The 21,014-nt window shown below is 53.2% G+C and overlaps 1 protein-coding gene and 1 long non-coding RNA gene across 3 annotated transcripts in view; one reads left to right on the forward strand and one right to left on the reverse strand.

Annotated features, from left to right (window-relative positions):
• The first annotated feature begins 1,291 nt into the window (after nt 1-1,291).
• The window catches only part of WNT3 (Wnt family member 3), a 54,047-nt gene continuing 34,324 nt past the window's right edge, over nt 1,292-21,014 (forward strand). The window contains exon 1 of the mRNA XM_005584558.5: nt 1,292-1,523. Coding sequence (XP_005584615.1) covers nt 1,444-1,523 — 80 coding nt within the window. The 5' untranslated portion in view covers nt 1,292-1,443. The remainder of the gene's footprint in view (nt 1,524-21,014) is intronic.
• LOC123569472 (uncharacterized) lies at nt 2,121-8,794 on the reverse strand. Of its 2 annotated transcripts, none has more exons than XR_012425983.1 (3): nt 8,655-8,794; nt 5,538-5,628; nt 2,121-2,335 (listed from the first exon to the last, which is right to left on the reverse strand). It is a non-coding gene; the product is annotated as an uncharacterized lncRNA (long non-coding RNA). The 2 variants fall into 2 exon arrangements; XR_006693213.2 differs by having other exon boundaries at nt 8,615-8,794.

Below are 21,014 nucleotides of genomic sequence, written 5' to 3' on the forward strand. Positions count from 1 at the left end.
ACTCGGGTCGGCTCATTCTCTGCTCTTTATGCCACAGTTCCCTACACAGGGGTCCCCGCTCCCCACCGGCAGTGCTTCCTTCACCCCAGACGCGGGCTGCGCAGAGCCCTGGTGCCTCAGGTGGTCTGGGAGGGGGCCTAGGGGAAGGCACCCAGGTGACCGGGCGTGAGTCCCCAAAGCCTGACCACGATGTCAATACCACCCAGGGCTGAGACCTAATTCCTCGCTCTGGAAAGGGAGAGGAGAGGAAGCAAGCCCGGAGGGGGCCTAGAAGGACTCCTTTCCTGTGGGGAGGGGTGGGTATCTGGAAGCATTTGGTGTCCGCACAGGGCTAGAGCCTCTATCGTCAAACCCCAGTCTGGAGCTCCCTATCAGCAGAACCGGGGCCTCAGGCGGGACAGTCAGGCAGTGAGGGGCGCTCCGGAGGGCAACAAGGTCCTCCAAGGACCTGGGCCGCCCTCGGCCAGAGCTGCGCGTTTCACCGGTCCCTGATGGTCCAACCAAGAATCTCAGTGAGGCTGTGGGTCGTGCCTCCGACCCTGGCCAGAGGTCGGGCCTGAACCCCTCAAGGAGGAGAAAGTGACCCGACTCCGAGAGCAGGAAATGCGACTGGCCGCTGGTGTCAGTTGCAGGAAATGCAAAGGCAGCAGGAGGTCCCGATACCGATCTGATCCCTGACAAAAGACTCAAATGACACTCGGCTCCGTCCCCCGGCGCCGCCCGCAGCCAGACCTTCGAGCCTCAGCGGACTTTTCCGCACGTTCCTCGGACACCCGGGAAGCGACCTCCCGCGGCCACGACTAGAGGCCGGCGGGCAGGCGGACTCGGGAGGCTGGAAGCTGGGAGGGGGTGCGTTCCCCCACCCCCTGATCCTGGCCTGCCCGAGAGGGGCTTCTGGAAACATCCCTGTGCTTTCTACCCTCGATTCCTCGCGGGCCCACGTCCCAACGGGTCACAGTCCCCGCCAGCAGAGGAGCCACCCGTTCATGCCCACGCCAAGCCCTCGCCATGTGAACCCCCGGGTCAGAACCCCCGCGCCCTAACCCTGGCCAGCGGGGGGCCGCGGCGGTAGCAGAGGGTCCGGCCCACCGCATCCTCCCGAAGCCCCGCGGCGTCCGGGGCGCGGGCTTTGCCCAAGTTTGCTGGGCGATGCCCTTCCCGGAGCCCGAGTTGTGGGCCGGGCGGGAGGGGCGCGTGATTGACAGGCTGAACTACAGACTCATCTCTTACCTTAGGCCGCGGGCGCTGATTGGCTGCTCGCTGACATCCTCAAACCCGGCTGCTCCGCGCTGGGCTCGGGAGGGGGGCGGCTGCGGGTGGAGGTGCGCTTCTGACAAGCCCGAAAGTCATTTCCAATCTCAAGTGGACTTTGTTCCAACTATTGGGGGCGTCGCTCCCCCTCTTCATGGTCGCGGGCAAACTTCCTCCTCGGCGCCGCTTCTAATGGAGCCCCACCTGCTCGGGCTGCTCCTCGGCCTCCTGCTCGGTGGCACCAGGGTCCTCGCTGGCTACCCAATTTGGTGGTAAGACTCGCCTCTTGTCTACCCGCGGCCCGGTTTCTCCGCCGCGTCCGGGGAAGGTGGGGGCGCCGGCCGGGGGTGGGCCGCGGCAGGGCTGGGGCTCCTCTCCTCGCCTCCCTCCAGCCCCCCACCCACCTACCCCTCCTGGATTTTCTGCTGGTGTCGCCTTCAGAATCCAACTCCTGGCTCCTCTGATAATCACCATTTTCCCTGCTCCCCGCTGCAGGGGCTGGAGGACTTTCCCATCTCAGAAGGTTTCTTATTCTTAGATCCTAACCCTCTGCCCGTCCCAATCTAGAGGCCCCGAAGACCCCCCATTTGCTTGCAGTTGGGTTTCTGGAAATCCAGCACTGTCCCTGGGGCCCAGCCACTCCTCTTCTCCATTTTGGGGTCTTCATGGGCAAAACCATCCTGTTCCTTCACTGCCACCCCACCTCTGCCGGCGCCTCCATCAAGAGATTCCCCCACAATAACCCCCCTTTGCCTTCCTATTTCAGACCCCAAAGGCTTCAGGGCTCCTCCCGGGGCAGGGGAGTGGGTGGGGGTATTTCATCAGATTCTCCCCACTGCTCTAGATTCATCTTGAGCCTCTGAAGTGAATATGGTATTTGCTGATCCGGGATGCCATTGAATTCGGATTTTATTCATTTCTTGCTTGTCCACCCTGGCAAAAGGGGGGTTCCTTGAAAATGGGTTGTCTGGGAGGGGTAGGCTTGTTATTCTTTGACCAAAAATCCAATTCTCCATGTCACATTTGTTCCTTTTGGAAAACCGAGGACCGAGGAGAAAGGGAGAGGGAAAGGAGAATTCCGTCCCTGAGAAATGCGGATACAAAAGACATTTTAGTAAATAAGGCTGGGAAGCCGGGCGCAGTGCTTGGGGGGCTGTGCGTGTCTGGGGGGCCGGGGTGAGGAATAAACATCCCTTTGGGAGCCCCAGCTCCAGGAGTCCCCTTGTTTTCCGAGCGGCCCCATCGCCGCTCTCCCACCCTCTGCAGGTCCCAGGGGCCAGAGGGGAAGACACTGAAACCAGTTCTCTAAATTACACCCCGCCTCTCCCCAGTCTCCAGCCCCCTGCATTCCGGAAAACTTTAATTAAAGAATCTTCCCCTCCTGGATGCAGGAGAGCCTCGGCCTGGGGGTGGGAGGTGAGGAGGAAGAATTTGGGATCTGTGAGTGAGAAATGGGCTGTGGCCCCTGGGGTGAAAGTCAGAGAGAAGTGCCACCATGGTGCGGTACTGCCTGCAGGTCCCCAGACTCCCTGCCTTTCACCAACCCAGAGCCTAGGGTAGGAGGAGCAGAGACAGCGAGATTTGGGGGCCACACCCCGAGTCTTCCAGTTGTTTGGGGTGGTAGCATTTGTGTCTGGGTGTTTGGGGCCCCTGGGAGAGAGGGTGGGGACATGGCCAACGGTCTCTGTTTAGAGGGTACTAGGAGTTGCTCCCAGGACAGCCAGCCAAGGGGAAGTCTTTCTTCTGCCCAACCCACACTTTTCCGTGGGGCTGGGCTCACCTGAGGCTTCCAGCACATAAAGAAGTCCATGGGGTGGCCAGGGCAGCCAGGGACCTCAGGAAGGAGGTTCGGCCAGTCTGGGGAAAGACTGCTGCCGACACCAGTCTAGCCTCACCCGGCCATTCCTGCCCCTCTTCCCATTCTCCGGCCAAGGCCATGCCGTTTTTTGCCTTGCCTTCGCAGGGACTCTGGCGGGTTGGGGGAGGGCAGGAAGGAAAGGCTTGGCAGCCCATAGGTGGCAGGGACTGAGGAAGAGAGCCCAGGCTCTCCAGCCCTATGAGCTAGAAGATGGCACTCTTCCAGTCAGTGGAGATTCTGGTGTTAAATGGTGTCTTGGGGACCATCTAGATAGGGGTTACCCAATAGGAGGAAACGCTAGGGAAACCTGGAAGGTCAAGACATTGGCCCTAACATAATGCTAGACACATGGCTTGTTTGGGAATTTGGTGGGGGACAGGAATGCTGCTTTGTCTAAGCCGAGGAGAGAGATGTATGGGTGTGTGTTGTGTGTGTGTATGTGTTCTGGGTCTATGACCCCGAGAAGTGTTTTCTATACACTAGTGTGTCTCTATGTGCAAAAGTGTTTGTGCCTGCAACTGGGCTACTGTGGATGTGAAATCGTGTGGGTGTGTTGGGGAATCCATGGCCCATGACAGGTTGTGCTGTGTCTCTGAACACAAGTGTTAGCAAGTGGCTGATGCTGTGATGTGTGTATGTACGTGTGTAAGAGACAGAGAGAAGTCTAGAAGTATCTTTGCCCATGTAAAGGTCAGAGCCTGTGTCTGCTTGTGACGCTGGGCTTGACTGTGTTCATGACTGGGCATGTGAGTGAGTGTGTGTGTGTGTGTGTATACGTGCGTGCGCATGCCTTCATGACAGTGTGGGGAAAGCCCCATAGATGTCTTTGTGCGTGAATATCAGTGCTCATGGCCATGACCTGATTGTGCTTGTAAGGAGGAGAGCGATACTCAAGTCCATAGCTGTGTGAGGGCTGTGTCTGAGTCTGCCTGTGATCCTGTCCCCAGGTGCTGGGCCTGGGGCTGAATGGCTGTGAATATGTTTGCAGACATCTACCTGTGGGTATGAATGACACCTGAGCTTGGGTGTCTGGTGGGCAGCCATGGGCCCGGAGGGAAGGTCCAATAGGAAGCAAAAGTCTCACAAGGTGGCTTCAGGGGGCACAGCTGGCCAGGGATGGCACGCTAGAGAGGCAGGGGCACAGGATTCCTTGACACCAGCTTGTCCTGTCTGTCCAGGCGCTAGAGTCACTGGCCCTTCTCTCTGAGGTTGTTTTCCTTTGGTCTTGGAGCTGGGGTGGAGGGTGAGTCACCTTCTCAGGGCTAGGGCTGGGGCTGTAGGGTAGATGGGCCTCTGCTTCCTGATTCCATTTCTGCCCCCACTTCCCAACCTAGCTCCCGCCAGGCAGTCAGATTCCAGCACTTTGAGCATCTAAGCCCATCTTGGCCTGCCCTCTTTGGACCACCCAGCTCACTCATTCCCCAGGAAGGATTTACAGGGGAAGTCAGGTAGCTGGGATTTCCGTCCATGCGGACCCTCAAGCACAACACCCTGAGCCCGCACTGCTCAGACCCCAGTCCTGAGAGAAGGTTGACCAGAAGGGACAGCTCTAAGGGGCCTCAAACTGACATCCCTGGGAGGAAGAGATGTTCTCCAGGTAGTGACAGAGCCGGGACAGGAAACAGCAGCACTGATTTCTCAAATTCCCCTTGTCAGTCCCAGTTAGCTCCTGCTGGAGAAACTTGTCTTTCTTCTCCTTCTTGGGGGTGTGGGGTGGGGGGATGAACCTATATTATTAAGGCCTAGCCCAGCACCTGCTACATTCCAGCGGTGGACACGCAGATGGAGGGGGCCTGCTGGAGATCACCCTGCCGCTGTGTGACTGAGGACCAGTGGCCACCCATCTGGGTCTGCTTCCTTACACTTCACCCAGGGGTCCCCAGACTGCCCTGCCTCACAGCTTGGGTGAAAGTGTTTTGCAGAGGACAAGGGCAGTGACCTGGGAAATAGGACACCTGCGTTCTCGTCGTCCTGGGACCCATCCTTCCACTCGAGCACCTGCCTAGGACCTACCTTAGTTTCCCCATCTGTCACATGTCCTGCTGCCTCTCCCACCCACTCCCACCTCCACCCGCCTTTCAGAGGCCTGTGAACATGTTCAGTCAAACCCCGTGGGGGTCAGTGGGCTGGGCTCAGGGAGGCACCTGGAGACTGCGGGGGAGGAAGGCCCCAGGCCAGGTGTTAACACTTGTAACAGGCAGGAATTACAGCTCACTGGGGCTGGGCTGGCTGGGGCTGGTGAGGAGCTGAGCTAGCTGGAGGCTGTTGATCCCACAGACAGACAGACAGACAGATGGGCAGATACCAGATCGGATGGCCAGGCTTTAACCGGGTGGTCTCCCTTCCAGGGCAGACCTTTCCCTGGGGGGATATGGCGGGGAAATTAGTCCAGGTCTCTTGGAAGTGAGTTAACAGCCCCCCTGCTCACCCCGCCCCCATCATGGGTGGGGCTTCGGAGTCCAGAGGGAGCAAAATTGGTGGCTGATCCGTTGGTATTCTTCTGATAGGATCACATTTGGCTTAAAAAGAAAAAAACAGGTCAAACGTTGTAATAATACCAAGAGCCTGAGCTGAGTTATGTCCTTAGAAGAACCTGCTTTAATATGTGTGGGGACGGCATGGGGGAAGGGGACGCTCTCAGGGAAAGTTCTAGACTCTCAGAGCATTTTATCCACAGCTCCGGGGCCAGGAGGTGAGTGATGGGTGGAGTCTGAGTATCACCCCCACCTCCACCCCAGGGAATCTGAGGGCTTGGGTCTATGATGTCTGCCCTGCAATTAATCCTGGCCTGGTGGGAAGACCTTTGGCGAGGAGGTCAAAAGAGTCAGGAGCTGGACTTTGGTGCCAAGTTCTTTAGGAGGTACTTGCTGCAGCTTCACCAGTGGCAAACCCAGCCAAGCCCTACCATCTGGGTACATGCTCAGTCACTGACCAAGGTGGAGAAACTGAGGCAGAGAGGGCTCTGATTAGCAATCTCCAAAGAATGGACTCAGCCCAGCAAGCATCTCATCCTATTCACTACAGAACTTAATGCTAATAAACATGAATGGTACTTGGGCAGATGTAGAATTGGAGGAAGTCTCTCCTCAGTCTGGGCAGGAGACAAGAAACCAGGGGATGGCACAGGAAAGGTGACTTATCTCACAGGAGGATGCAGCTAACAGACCCTTCAAGGGAAAAAGAAGTGGGAAAAAGGAAATTGTTTTGGTCTCAGAATGTGATGAGCCAGGAGTTGAGCAGAACCTTTGCCACCCACCCTGATGTGAGCGCAGAAACTTTCTCCAGCTGCCGAGGAGGGCAAGACATCCTCCACCCCTCATTCCTAACGCAGGGAGGAGGCAAGCCTAGCCCCACCCACACCCCTGCAAAGAGCCATCCTGAGGTTACATCTGTACATCCATGTTATCCTGTATGCTGGAAAATGGTGAGAGTGGGGTGTTGGAGAGACCTAGGTCTGAATTCCAAGTTCAATACCAATGGACCCTTGGCCTAGGATGAGTCCCTTCCCTTCTCTGGGCTTCATTCAAGTCCCTGCCTCTTTCTGGGCTTCATTTTCGTCAACCATATGGAGGGGTCCCTTCTGCCTCTCAGAGTCACAGGGCTATGACAGGTTCTGGCTTCATTGCTGTGAAGCATGACACTCCATGGCACACATTCCGGGCCTGTATTAGACAGTCCACCCCTTTCTTTCTGTGACTCCATCTGACCTAAATCCCAAAGAGCTGGCTGCCCCACTCCCGCCAAGCCAACCTGCTTGGACTTCCAAACCTCGCCCCAAACCCTCCCACCCTTCTGGAGCCAGGCCGTCTGCATTCACATCTGGCTTTTTCATGTACTACCTGGGTAACCTAGGGCAAGTTAACCTCTACAAGCCTCAGTTTCCTCATCTGTAAAATGAGTGTAATGATTGCCTCTACTTCATAGGGTTTCAAAAATGATTCAGTGAATACTTCTTAGAATGATACCTTGCGTACAGGAAATATATCGATGTTAGCTGTTTTCACCTCCTATCTGCAAGCTATTGGCTCACTGAAGCCCTGGAGCCAAACTTGCCTTTTCCAAGAAGCCCTCCCAGATTTGCCACACCTGGCTCTGTTTTCTCCTTTTCTTCTTTTTGCCTGTTTGCCCCACAGTGCTGTAGCTTTATTCTTAAGTTGAGGGCGCTGGGCTAGGCTAACCTCACTGCAGCTCTTTGCCTGCCCAGGAAGGGGCGGGCAGGGTAGAGAAGGTTACTGGAGTGTCCCCTCATCCTTCCCTGACCCCCAGAGTCTGCCAGACTCTTGCTAGGACCTAGAGCCAGGGGGCTGGGCACAGGAGGGGTGGGGGAGGCAGGCTTCCCAGGGGGAGTGGCACCAGGGCCGCCTGGAGCAGCCTGAGCAGAAGTTCCTTCTCTAGGAGCTGAGAGATGATTCAGAAGGTGATTTATAGTCGGAAGGCAGAAAGCTTGGCTCCTGGCAGAAGCTGCTGCTTAATTACATTCTTGGGGCGGGGGTAAGGGGGTGGAGGTATGTGGGCGGGGGGCAGCAGGGGCCAGACTTCTACCTCCTCCCCGTCCAGGCCCTGTCCCTTTGGCTGTCCCAGCTCCAAGCAGGGTCCTTCTTTATCCTGCTGCCAGAGAGGGAATTCCCTGCTCTCAATGAGAGGCTACGCCAGGAGTGCAGGAATAGCTTCTGGGAGTGGAGAAGGTGGGAAGAGAGGGAGGAGGCCGGATCCCATCTCCCAGGACTTCTGCAAGGGAGACTGGATGGTGACGTGCTGGAAAACGGGCCTTCTGGGAAGGAGCACTCGGTCTCCTGCCTGCTTCTGGGCAGGGAAATAGCTAAGGCACCTGGGCAGAGTTGAGTTTATTGAGTTTCTTTTTGTTTGAGACAGAGTCTTGCTCTGTTGCCCAGGCTGGAGTGCAGTGGCACAACCTTGGCTCACTGCAACCTCTGCCTCCCGAGTTCAAGCGAGTCTCCTGCCTCAGCCTCCCAAGTAGCTGGGATTACAGGTGTGCGCCACGATGCCTGGCTAGTTTTTGTATTTTTTAGCAGAGATGGGGTTTCACCATGTTGGCCAGGCTGGTCTCGAACTCCTGACCTCAGGTAATCCACCTGCCTCGGCTTCCCAAACTGCTGGGATTACAGGCGTGAGCCACCGCACCCGACCAGAGTTTCTAGAATCTTTTGAGTGGCAACTCCACACTCTCCTTCGGGCACCCTGTCCTGCTGCTGCCTGGGAGGGCCTGCCTGCCCGTTTGCTCCTTTTCTGTCGCTCGGGTCTCAGTGGGCCACGGCGGCTGGAGAGAAGGTCCTGCGCTCAGAGGCTGAAACCCGGTTCTTCAGCGTTAGGCAGCCTATCTCTCGTGAGCACAGCGGCTACCCCAGGTGCACAACAGTTCTGCCAGCAGGCACAGCCCCATACCCTCATGTCAAACTAATATCTCAGAGAGTCACACCAATGCCACTGGGTGCAGCTACAATCACTTCCACGCCATTGATAGGAGCCCCCATTCTGTTTCCATACCTGCTAAGTTGACATCAGCATTTGCCACATTAATACTGACCCATGCAGCAACCCGCCTGATGACACCTGAGGCCGCTTCGTTCCCTGCATGGCAGCGGTGAATCCCAAATCCCTCACTGCTAGTTCTTCAGGCTGGAAAGGTGTAGGGCGAGCAGGGGTAGGCTTTCCGAAGCCAGTAGTGTCGATTTATCTGTTTGCAGCCTGGCTTGTACAGCCGGGAGGAGTTGGCAGGGGTCAGGATGGGGACACTAGACAGCTCTCTGGTTCCCCCCGAGGCGGGCCTTCTCAAAATGGCCTCATTATGTGTGTGGAGTGAATTCCAGAAATGTCAGGCACACCCATACATCTAGGGAATGAAGGAGACGCCGGAGCGGGCTCTGGGGTGGGAGGGGCCAGTGTGAGGAGGTGGTCGGCTTCCGGGCAGGGAGTTAGGGCACCTGAGACCTGGCTCTGCCACCATCTTGATATTAGGCAACTCCCTTAACTGTTCTGAGTCTCAGTAAATAGGAGAGTTGGGTAAGCTGCCGGCCAAGGACTTCCAGCTCCGAGATTGCAGTCCTGCAGGCTGTGTTCCACGTTCCGGTGGCCCAGCTATTCCATCTGTGCCTGGTGGAGAGGGTGGTCACTGAAAGCTGATCTCAGGGAAGGGTCGGGCGTGCAGAGCCCTGAACTCTACACACAAAGAGCTGTGATACCGTCGATGAGTCTCCTCCCTCCTTCAGTTTTCTCATCTGCAAATTGGATGATGATCATAACACAACCACCTGCCCTGCCTGCTTGCAGGGCCGTGAAGAACTTCAGGTGGAATACTCTTTGGGAAAGCACTTTGGGAAGTGTCAGGTTCTTTCCAGAGAAGTTAACTATCATTGTGAGTCCTAGAAAAGAGGAATAAGAAGGCTGGGTGCGGTGGCTGTAATCCCAGCACTTTGGGAGGCTGAGGGGGGGTGGATCACCTGAGGTCAGGAGTTTGAGACTAGCCTGGCCAACATGGTGAAACCCCGTCTCTACTAAAAATACAAAAGATTAGCTGGGCATGGTGGTGGGCGCCTGTAATCCCAGCTACTCGGGAGGCTGAGGCAGGAGAATCACTTGAACCTGGGAGGCGGAGGTTGCAGTGAGCCGAGATTGCACCACTGCACTCCAGCCTGGGCAACAAGACCGAGATTCTGTCTCAAAAAAAAAAAAAAGAAAGAAAGAAAGAAAGAAAGAAAAGAGGAATAAGAGCTACACCCTGCTCAGACAGTGCTAAGAATGAACGCTGAGCCTCTGAGCTTGAGGAGTTGATATTTCTAGCAGAGGAAGAAGCGGGGCTGGACAGCGGAGTCCTCAGCTCCTTCCTGTAGGGGTCCTGATGCTCAATGGACAGCCCCCGGGAGAGGGCACAGAGGCCTCAGGTCTGAGGCCAACTGGTCACGGGGCATGCCCAGGTTCACAGCTCAGGGCATGGGGCTTGGTTATCCTCCTGGCCTAATGCAAAAACCACCCGCCAGACCCAGAGTGAGATTTCCAACCAGGGACACATGGGAAGATGTAGGTGGAGGTGAGGGGGTCAAGGGCAAAGGGCCGCCAGCTGGAAGGGGCTCTGCTGAGGCCTGTAGTCATCAGGGAATCCTAATGGCCTGGGTAAGGCCTAGCAAACTAGGAGATGGGCACAAGCCTTTCCCTCCAGCTCAGCTGGAAAAACTGGGAGGACTGAGTGTGTGAACATGTGTGTTGGGGAGGGGGATGGGAGGAAAAGGACCAAGCACCCAGGTCTGTCTGGAAGACCTTTCTGGAAAACCTGCCCCTGGGCACAGAGTCCCACTTATCTGCCAGAGCCAGCTGGGCCAGCAAGGAAAACCAATCTCATTAGTAATGCAAATAGGGGCTTGTGCCGTGAGTGAGCAGGCGTCCCGCCTCCTCTCCAGCTCCCACCAATCATCTTCACAAGGCGGATTGCTGAGGGTGCCACTCCCCTGCTCTAAAACCTCCCATGGCTCCCCTCTTCCTATCTGGCACTGAGGCTCCCTATGATTTTGCTTCTGTCCACCTGCGCAGTTGTACCTTTCACAAACCTCCCCCCAACATCCCTCTTCAACTGGAGTACTCACGTTTTTGCTTGTTCATTGAAATACTTCCACCTCTTCTCTCTGACTTTAAAAGGCAGCCCAACCCGGGGCCTGTTGAGCAGGGGTCAGTCTGCTCTGCGCTGCTCAGCTTGGACCCCACTTGGCTTAGGTCATGTAGCCCTGAACTATGAAGGGTCCTTAGAGGGTCTCCCAAGATGGACGGGCCCCTCGACCAGAGCAGGCTGCTGCCCCAGAAGTGGAGATGAGCCTTTTCTCCCAGTGTCAATTCCCCTGGGTTTCTTTTCATTTTTTTTAAATCCCAGTTCCATTTGCAAACGTTTCCTATTCGTGTACTATTTCCCCCTCCACGCTCACCAGCTCACATGATGCTTAAGTGTCTAAGTCGTTAATTTTAAGATTGCAATTGGCGGAAGTTGTTTCTCTATCCAGGAAGAGGTTAATATGTTTGTTGACTGTGTGCTACATGCTGGTCCCCATACAGACGCCATGATCTATCTGAGTCTAATTCTTGCCAGTTTATCGATAGGGAGTCCCATAGTGCAGCCTGGGTATGGCGTGGGAAGCCGAGCCCACATCCTGGTGGACCTAAAGCCCTTTTTCCTTCTACCACCATTCAAGCTCGGTTGTGGACTTGTTACTGGCATAAAAATGTGCTTGTTCATATTCTACTTTGTTCCCCAAAGGATGGTTTTGAGGCAGGTTTACACTTGACCTTCCACTCAAAGGCTGATACTTTGGGCTTATAGATACTATTTGTGAACGTCTGGGAAGTCTCTTATTTGGGGATGTGCCCTCCTCACTGGCCACCTTTCCACAAGTCATCAGACTGTCCGTAAGCTGGGACTGCACAGTTGCTGACAGCAGTGGCCATGTGAGCATTTTGTTGCCCCTGGGATGGGTAAGGGGCGACCTTGATCAAATCACTGCCTCCTGGGCCTCAGTTTCCTCATCTGTGAAACTGAAAGGATAGCGTAAATGACCTCTCAGATTCCTTCCAGCACTAAGCTCTTTCCTTCTACTTAGTCCTTTTTGCTGCTTTGCATCTGGTCTCCATCATATAAGTGCCAGAAAGCAGTCGGGCAGAATCTTCTTTCTTACCCTAGTCCAATTCTTGTGTTGGTATCTCTGACATAGCCAATTGTTCATTTCACTTTTACAATTCGACCTTCAGCTTTATTTCTCCCCGAGGAGCCAGCATGCTTTGTCCTTTCTGATAAAGCACGCTTCCCTTTATGTCCTGGCTGTGAGAAAACTTAGAGGTCCACCTGAAGCCCCATCCTTGCACCCGGGTGGACCTTGACCCTGATCCTGCTCTTCCGTTTTCATTTTGTTATTGAATCTGATGTGTTTTCCGTCATCAGCCTCTTGAGGGCAGGCATGTTGGAGTCTTTGTACCTGGCCTGGGCATAGTGGATCCTCAATAAAGACTTGTCTTTAGGATACACATTTGCTGTCAACCTCTTCAAATCCTTTCTGGAAGGAAGCAAGGCACATGCGAATTAAAAAGCAAAATAAACATTGCTCTGGGAGGGAGTTGGTCCTGACTGGATAGTTTTGAGTTGTGAGAATTCCAGTCCACTTCTGTTTCTTTTTTTTTCTATTTATTTATTTATTTAGAGACAGAGTTTCGCTCTTGTTGCCCAGGCTGGAGTGCAGTAGTGTGACCTCGGCTCACTGCAAACTCCGCCTCCCGGGTTCAAGCAATTCTCCTGCCTCAGCCTCCCAAGTACCTGGGATTACAGGCACGCGCCACCACTCCCAGCTAATTTTGTATTTTCAGTAGAGATAGGGTTTCACCATGTTGGTCAGGCTGGTATCAAACTCCTGACCTCAAGTGATCCCCCTGCCTCGGCCTCCCAAAGTGCTGGGATGACAGGTGTAAGCCACCATGCCCGGCCTTCTTGCTGTTTCTTTACTGTCAGCTTTTCCCCAAGTTTACAAAAAGCTTGTCTTCAGAGAAGTCGCCTCTTTTCTTTCCTTCATGATCTTCTCCATTCTAAAGCTGAGGTTGGTTCCTAATCTTCCTCTAGGGACTGTCTCTTGTTCCTGGCCAATGACTGTGTCCACCCCTTCTCCTGGCTCCCTTCACGTCTGGTTCCTCCCACCCTCCCTTGCCTTGAAAGCCCACAGTGCTATTGCCACCTTTCCACAGGTGATGGAGTGCCCAGGTGGCACCTGCCCTCTCTCCAACGGAGCTGCTCCCGTCCCCAGCAGCCTTCGTGAGGGCCAAGCCCCACTCTGCAGATGGAACCCCAAGGAGAAGCAGAGGGGAGTGACTGGCCAGGGATCTCCCCATTCATCCAGCGAGGTGTCCTCACAACTCAGACTGGCTCTCCCCTCCCCTCCGCTTCTGCCCTTGGGCAGCACATCTGCACGTCACCCCACCCAGCCCCTGACTTCAGGGGAGAGAATGTCTAGCCTCAGGCTGGGTGGTCCTCCATCTTAACTGCAGCTTCTCTAGGGGATTCCGGAGCCTTTCTCTGCTACCAGTAAGGATGGAGTCTGTGACCTCTGCACTGTCCTGGAAGCTAAAGCAGCCTCAGGAAAGCAGCCTCTTCATCCCCAAGTTACCTGTGAGAAAACTGAGGCTCAGCTGGGCTCGGTAGCTCATGCCTGTAATCCCAGCACTTTGGGAAGTCAAGGCAGGCGGATCACCTGAGGTCAGGAGTTCGAGACCAGCCTGGCCAACATGGAGAAACACCATCTCTACTAAAAATACAAAATTAGCTGGACGTGGTGCATGTGCCTGTAATCCCAGCTACTGCAGAGGCTGAGACAGGAGAATCGCTTCAACTGAGAGGCGGAAGTTGCGGTGAGCTGAGATCTGGCCATTGCACTCCAGCCTGGGCAATAAAAGTGAAACTCCATCTCAAAAAACAAAAAAGAAAAAAGAAAACTGAGACTCACGGGACCCAACCGGGAGCTGTAAGGAGCTCAGAAGCAAGTGGGCAGGCTCCAGTGGTAGCTAGTAATTCCTCGCTTATGATGTCCCAGGTATCACATACATTGAGGAAACAAAGCACACACATTAGCTCATCCTCCTGACAACCCCAGGAGGCAGAGACTCTAGTTATCCCCATTCTACAGATGAGAAACTGAGGCCCTGAGGCACCATTCCGTTGCCCAAGGCTCCATGAGTGGTAAACCCCAGAGCACTAAACAAGAGACAAACTGCCTAAAGCCAGGCCCTTCAGTGACACCACACCACAACCAGGAAGTTCCTCCTTAGATCTGGCTTCAGTCTTTCCTTAATCCAGACCCAGGTTTTCTTCCTGGGGATGTGAATATCACTGTCAAGTTTCAGTTTGGTTTGGTTTGAGACAGGATCTTGCTCTGTTGCCCAGGCTGGAGTACAGTGGTACAATCACAGCCCACTGTAGCCTCAACCTCCTGGGGTCAAGCGATCCTCCTGCCTTAGCTTGCCAAATTGCTAAGACTACAGGCAAGCACTGTATGTGGCTAATTTTTTTAATTTTAATTTTTATTTATTTTTGAGACAGTTTTCACTCTTATCACCCAGTATGGAGTGCAATGGCAAGATCTTGGCTCACTGCAACCTCCACCTCCCGGGTTCAAACAATTCTCCTGCCTCAGCCTCCCAAGTATCTGGGATTATAGGCGCCTGCCACCACGCCTGGCTAATTTTTGTATTTTTAATAGAGATGGAGTTTCACCATGTTGGCCAGGCTGGTCCTGAACTCCTGACCTCAGGTGACCCGCCCACCTCGACCTCCCAAAGTACTGGGATTACAGGCGTGAGCCACGGTGCCCGGCTTTTTTTTTTGTTTTTTTTTTTTGTTTTTTTTTTTGTAGAGATGGCATCTCCTTACATTACTTTTGCTTGAATTCCTGGGCTCAAACAATCCTCCTGCCTCAACCACCCAAAGTGCTGGGATTCCAGGGTTATGGTTCCAGTTTTCACTTGAGGACCAGGGTTTGTCTCATCTCTGAATTTTCCTGTCTGGAGTTGGTTCCTTCTGGTGGGTTTGTGGTCTCGCAGTGAGTGTTACAGCTCTTAAGGACCCCAAGGGTGAGCAACAGCAAGAGTTATTGTGAAGAGCAGAAGAACAAAACTTCCACAGCATGGAAGGAGACACAAGCAGGTTGCTGCTGCTAGGGGGTGGGGTGGGGTGCAGCTTTTATTCCCTTTTTGTCCCCCCACCCCGTCCTGCTGATTGGTCCATTTTACAGAGTGCTGATTGGTCCATTTTACAAAGTGCTGATTGGTCCATTTTACAAACCTCTAGCTAGCTACAGAGCACTGATTCGTGCGTTCTTACAGAGCACTGATTGGTGCATTTTGCAAACCTCTTGTAAGAAAAGTTCTCTTAAGTCCCCAGTTGACCCAGGAAGTCCAGCTGGCTTCAACTCTCATTCCTTCCCTAGAACAATTTCTCCCAGGCAACCCATCCTCTACTCACCTTTACTTGTTCTCCCTCTTCTGATCTCTCACCTGCTTTTCTACAACTTCCTGCAAGTCCTATAGCCACATAATTGCCTTTAAATCAGGGAAAGAGGAGGCCTGCCCCCAGTTCTCTGATTTAGAGGCTTCCCTCTGGTGTCTTACAGCGTTTCCCTTCCCCATAGGGCAGGGAGTCTGGAATCCAGCATGCCTGCCCTCAAGAGGCTTATGACGGAAAACACATCAAATTAAATAACAAAATAAAAACAGGCTAGTTGCGGTGGGTTGCGCCTGTAATCCCAGCACTTTGGGAGGCCGAGGCAGGCAGATTACTTGAGGTCAGGAGTTCGAGACCAGCCTGGCCAACATGGTGAAACCCCGTCTCTACTAAAAAAACAAAAATTAGGTGGGCATAGTGATGCATGCCTGTAATCCCAGCTACTCAGGAGGCTGAGGCAGAAGAATTGCTTGAACTCAGGAGGTGGAAGTTGCAGTGAGCCGAGATCACACCACTGCACTCCAGCCTGGGCAACAGAGTGAGACTCCATCTCAAAAAATAAAAATAAATAACAAAAACAGAAGAGCAGGATCAAGGTCAAGGAGAAGACAAATATGCAAGTCAAGGTCAATGCGGGTGCAAGGATGGAGCTTTAAGAATGGAGCTTCCCCTGCGTTTCCTCACAGCCAGGACATAAGGGAAAACACGCTTTACCTGAAAGGAGAAGGCATGCTGGGTCCTCAGGGAGAAATGCCCACCTACAGCCCATGCCCACCCTCTTCAGCTGCATCATGAGAATTTAGGCTCCTGGGGTTTCTGGCCAGACAGCTGTGAGCCTGCTTCCAGGCCCTGCAGGCCTCTGCCTGGGGCTCATCTTGCCAGGGCAGGCCACACTGCTGGTGGCGAAGGGCTGGTCCAGGGAGATTCATTTGCAAGGACTGTGGCTGGAGTTTGAGGGTGTGGCTGGGGCATCCAGTGTGGGATGCAGAAGGGATGGGCAGGCTGCAGGCTCAGGGCTGGATCTCCCAGGTCACCACTGTCTAGTGTGAACTTTATGGGACAATCTAGTCCTCTAGGTAGCAAATACGGTTTTTGCCAAGATAGGAAGATAAAATAATTGTTTAACTTTTTTTTTTTTTTTTTTTTAAAGACATGGTCTTGCACTGTTGCCCAGGCTGGATTGCAGTGACCTGATCTCGGCTCACTATAACCTTGCCTCCCAGGTTCAAGCAATTCTCCTGCCTCAGCCTCCTGAGTAGCTAGAATCACAGACGTGTGCCGCCACACCTGGCTAATTTTTGTATTTTTAGTAGAGACAAGGTTTTGCCATGTTGGCAAGGCTGGTCTCAAACTCCTGAGCTCAGATGATCCGCCTGCCTGGGCCTCCCAAAGTGCTGGGATTACAGGTGTGAGCCGCTGCGCCTGGCCGAATGATTAACTTTTTAATGAAAGTATAGGAAAAGATGAAAACTGTCTTTTCTCTGCTTTCACCCTGCAATAATCAGTACAGAAGACTTCTGTGACCAAATGCGTGCACACACCAAGCAAGCCGTCAATTCTGTGGCCGACGTCAGTCAGCGTCCTCCAATCTAATTCAATTCTGACGCTCTCCACCTGGACATAGTATCTAATCCCACAGGTTGAGGTCTTAGTCCCCAGGACAGCCCCCCACTTCCAGTGTCAATCCCACGCCCCAGGCTGCTTTACGTGTGGTCCTGACTGACTTGCTATAAATCAGAGTTCCCATGACTCCCTCCTTGGGTTCCATTAATTTGCTAGAGTGGCTCGCAGAACACAGGAACACACGTTTACTGGTTTATTATAAAGGATATTACCGGTTTACTGGTTTATTATAAAGGATACAGATGAAGAGGTGCATAGGGCGAGGTCTGGGAGAAGCTGCACTGAGCTTCCATGCCTTCCTCAGGCACGCCACCTTCCAGGAACCTCCACGTGTTCAACTATCCGGAAGCACTTGAACCCTGTCCTTTTGGGTTTGTATGGGGGCTTTATTCCATAGGTATCATTGATTAAACTATTGGCCACTAGTGATCAACTTAACCTTCAGCCCCTCTCCCCTTCCCGAAGGATGGGGTCGGGGTTGGGGTTGAAAGTCCAACCCTCTAATCTTGGCCGGGCGTGGTGGCTCACACCTGTAATCGCAGCACTTTGGGAGGCCGAGGCAGGTGGATCACCTGAGGTCAGGAGTTTGAGACCAGCCTGACCAACATGGTGAAACCCCGTCTCTACTAAAAATACAAAAAAAATTAGCTGGGCGTGGTGGCAGGCGCCTGTAATCCCAGTTACTGGGGAGGCTGAGGCAAGAGAATCACTTGAACCCAGGAGGCGGAGGTTGCAGTGAGCTGAGATCACACCACTGCACTCCAGCCAGGGAGACAGAGTCAAACTCCGTTAAAAAAAAAAAAAAAGAAAAGAAAAAAGTCCAACCCTTTAATCCTGCCTGGGTATTTTGGGGTAACCAGCCCCCATCCTGAAGCTCCCTAGGGGCTGCCAGCTCTCCGTCAGCTCATTAGCATACAAAAAGACATCACTTTGGAGATTCTAAGGATTTTAGGAGTTGTACGCTGGGAAACTAGGTCGAAGACCAAATATATATTTTACAATATCACAAACATGCGTACAGGCGAGCACACAACTTGTCAGTGTACAGCTTAATGAGCTGGATAGAATATCTTACGTTTAACAGTTTGTGAACCTGGCATGAAACTTTTTAATACTGGGCACATGGTGGATGAGGCTCCATTGCGTGGTCTCACTCCAGGCAGGATCCGTGCTGCAGTGAGTCCCTAGGGCGTGGCGGGGAAATGGTTCCACCAGGGTCCAACCGGCACAGTATCGGGAAGAAGGCTTGCCTCCTCTAATGTGGCTGCATCGTCTCCATCCCTCCCTCGGCAGACCCACAGTGGCACTGCCCTCCCTCACAGCTGTGGTCACTTACCTCCAAGTCCCTTTTTGTTAAACTTGGACCATGTTTTAGCCTTTCTCAGCCCCAAAGGATCTTCTTTTCTGATCAGTTTAGTCAGTCTTATTTTAATTTAATTTAATTTAATTTGTTTCTCTTTTTTTTTTTTTTTTTTTTTTTTTTTTTGAGACGGAGTCTCGCTCTGTCGCCCAGGCTTGGAGTGCAGTGGTGCGATCTCGGCTCACTGCAAGCTCCGCCTCCCGGGTTTACGCCATTCTCCTGCCTCAGCCTCCGAGTAGCTGGGACTACAGGCGCCCGCCACCACGCCCGGCTAGTTTTTCGTATTTTTAGTAGAGACGGGGTTTCACCATGTTAGCCAGGATGGTCTCGATCTCCTGACCTCGTGATCCACCCGCCTCGGCCTCCCAAAGTGCTGGGATTACAGGCTTGAGCCACCGCGCCCGGCCTAATTTGTTTTTCAAGATGGAGTCTCGCTCTGTTGCCCAGGCTGGAGTGCAATGGCGCAATCATGGCTCACTGCAGCCTCCACATCCCAGGTTCAAGCAATTCTCCTGCCTCAGCCTCCCAAGTAGCTGGAATTACAGGCACCCGCCACCATGCCCGACTAATTTTTGTATTTTTAGTAGAGACGGGCTTTCACCATGTTGGCCAGGCTGGTCTCCAGCTCCTGACCTTAGGTGATATGCCTACCTCAACCTCCCAAAGTGCTGAGATTACAGGCGTGAGCCACCGCGCCCGGCCACTTTGGTCATTTTTAAACAGTCTAATGAGGAGTGCAGCAGCAGCAGATATGACTGTATCGTTGTACACTCCTCAGCCTGGCCCCTGCCGCCCTGCACCCGCTCCTCTCCCAGCCCCAACATGGGTAAGCACGTGGGCCTGCGTACAGCAGACCTGGACTCTAGATGGTTCTGCCTTTTTATCTGGATGGACTTAACCTCTCCGAGCCTCGGTTTTCTCTCTGTAAAATGGGGATAATGAGGGCTAGTGTGAGGATGAAAGGATATAACACATGTGAGACTAGCACAGGGGCAGGTGTGTACTCAGTGAGTTAGCCACACGTTTTGCTGACATTAATTTTGTGTTACAGTCTGTGTTGTTCTTGTGTGCATCTCACTTCTCCGTGCCTCTGCGCTACCCCCTGCCTTCTCTTGGGATGACTACAAACCCCTGTTCAGTCTTGAAATCATAGTTCAGGCATCACTTCCTCTGTGCAGCCTTCCCTCAGCACCACGGCCCCAGCAAAGCCCCTTCTGAGCACATCTATTTCATGGACTAGACTGTAAGTCACCTGTGGGCAGGACCAGGTCTCCATCATCTTTCAACCCACACCACCAAACATAGCACAGGGCACACAGTGGATCCTCAAAGACAGGTTGTGGGATGAAAGGATACTGTTGAGAGTCACCTGCTGGTCCCAGACTCTTTTCTCCCTGCTCCAGCTGGATTCTCATCGCCTCTGTGATGCTCTGCCAGGAAGACCAGCTGATACTTGTTGTGTATTTTCCTGTATTCTCAGATACCTCTTCATGTGCATCTGTCTTGTCTTCCCAGTGCAAGAGTCAGCCCCTGAGGGCAGGGATTCTGCTCTGTAGGCCTCTGCATCACTAGCGAGCCTCACACATCATCCTGATTGTTGCAGGAGCACGGTTAGGAATTCTGTTATCAGACCAGACATGGTGGCTCACACTTGTAATCCCAGCACTTTGGGAGGCCAAGGTGGGCGGATCACCTGAGGTCAGGAGTTCGAGACCAGTCTGGCCAACACGGCAAAATCCCATCTCTACTAAAAATACAAAAATGAGCTGGGTGTGGTGGCATGTGCCTGTAATCCCAGCTACTCGGGAGACTAAGGCAGGAGAATCGCTTGAACCTGGAAGGCGGAGGTTGCAGTGAGCCGAGATTGTGCCACTGCACTCCAGCCTGGGTGACAGAGTGAGACTCCATCTCCAATAAATAAATAAATAAATAGGAATTCTGTTAGCACTTGGCCCAGGAATCAGACTCCTTCCCAAGCAGGTTGTAGTCCAGGCTCAGCTGGTCCCCACCCTCTGGGAGGGCACTCCCCTCGCTCTGTGGTCTCCCAGGAAGTCCAGCTCTGGGCATCTCACCTTGGTGAGGGGAGGCAACATAGCACTCCAGAAAGAGGGTAGGCTCTGTGACAGAAGCACCTGTGGTGTAAATCCCAGATGTCCACCTCATAGCTCTAGAACTTTGCTTTGGGTGGTTTTTTAAAAATCTGAGTCTCGGTCTCTTCCTCTGTATAATGGGGATAAAAAATATGATCTCAAGGTAGTTGTGAGGTTGAAATGAAATAATAGACAGAAACTGGTCAGGCGCAGTGGTTCATGCCTGTAATCACTACCTTTTGGGAGGCCAAGGCAGACAGATAATTTGAGGTCAGGAGTTCGAGACCAGCCTGGCCAACATGGTGAAACGCTGTCTCTACTAAAAATACAAAAATTAGCCAGGCATGGTGGCAGGCACCTCTAATCCCAGCTACTCAGGAGGCTGAGGTGGGAGAATTGCTTGAACCTGGGAGGCGGAGGTTGCAGTGAGCCAAGATCACACCACTGCACTCCAGCCTGGGCAGCAGAGTGAGACTCCATCTCAAAAAAAAAAAAAGTAGAAATAATAAAGTAGAAATAATAGAAACTGAGATGAAGGTGAGCAATTAAGGATGTTCTACAGGTCATTTAATGTAGCAGAGTTATAAAAATATTCTATCCCAGGCCAGGCTTCTTTAGGGCAGAAAGATCTGAATTCCTTCCAAAACAGAAAAGGCTGGCTTCAGGGAATCCCACACACTTTACGCTGGTTTGTCCCAACCAGTAAGCCTATCTGAAGAAAGAAGCAGGTGAGGAGGCATGTGGCAGAAGTCAGTGACTTGGTGGACAAAAGGCAACACAGACTCTGGCATGACCTTGTGTTCTGGTATCCTCTTTGGCCAGAATACTCACAAAGGCCTCCAGTTCTCAGGAAGGGGA

The sequence above is a fragment of the Macaca fascicularis genome, chromosome 16 (assembly GCF_037993035.2).
Source record: "Macaca fascicularis isolate 582-1 chromosome 16, T2T-MFA8v1.1".
NCBI classification, from domain to species: Eukaryota; Metazoa; Chordata; class Mammalia; order Primates; family Cercopithecidae; genus Macaca; species Macaca fascicularis.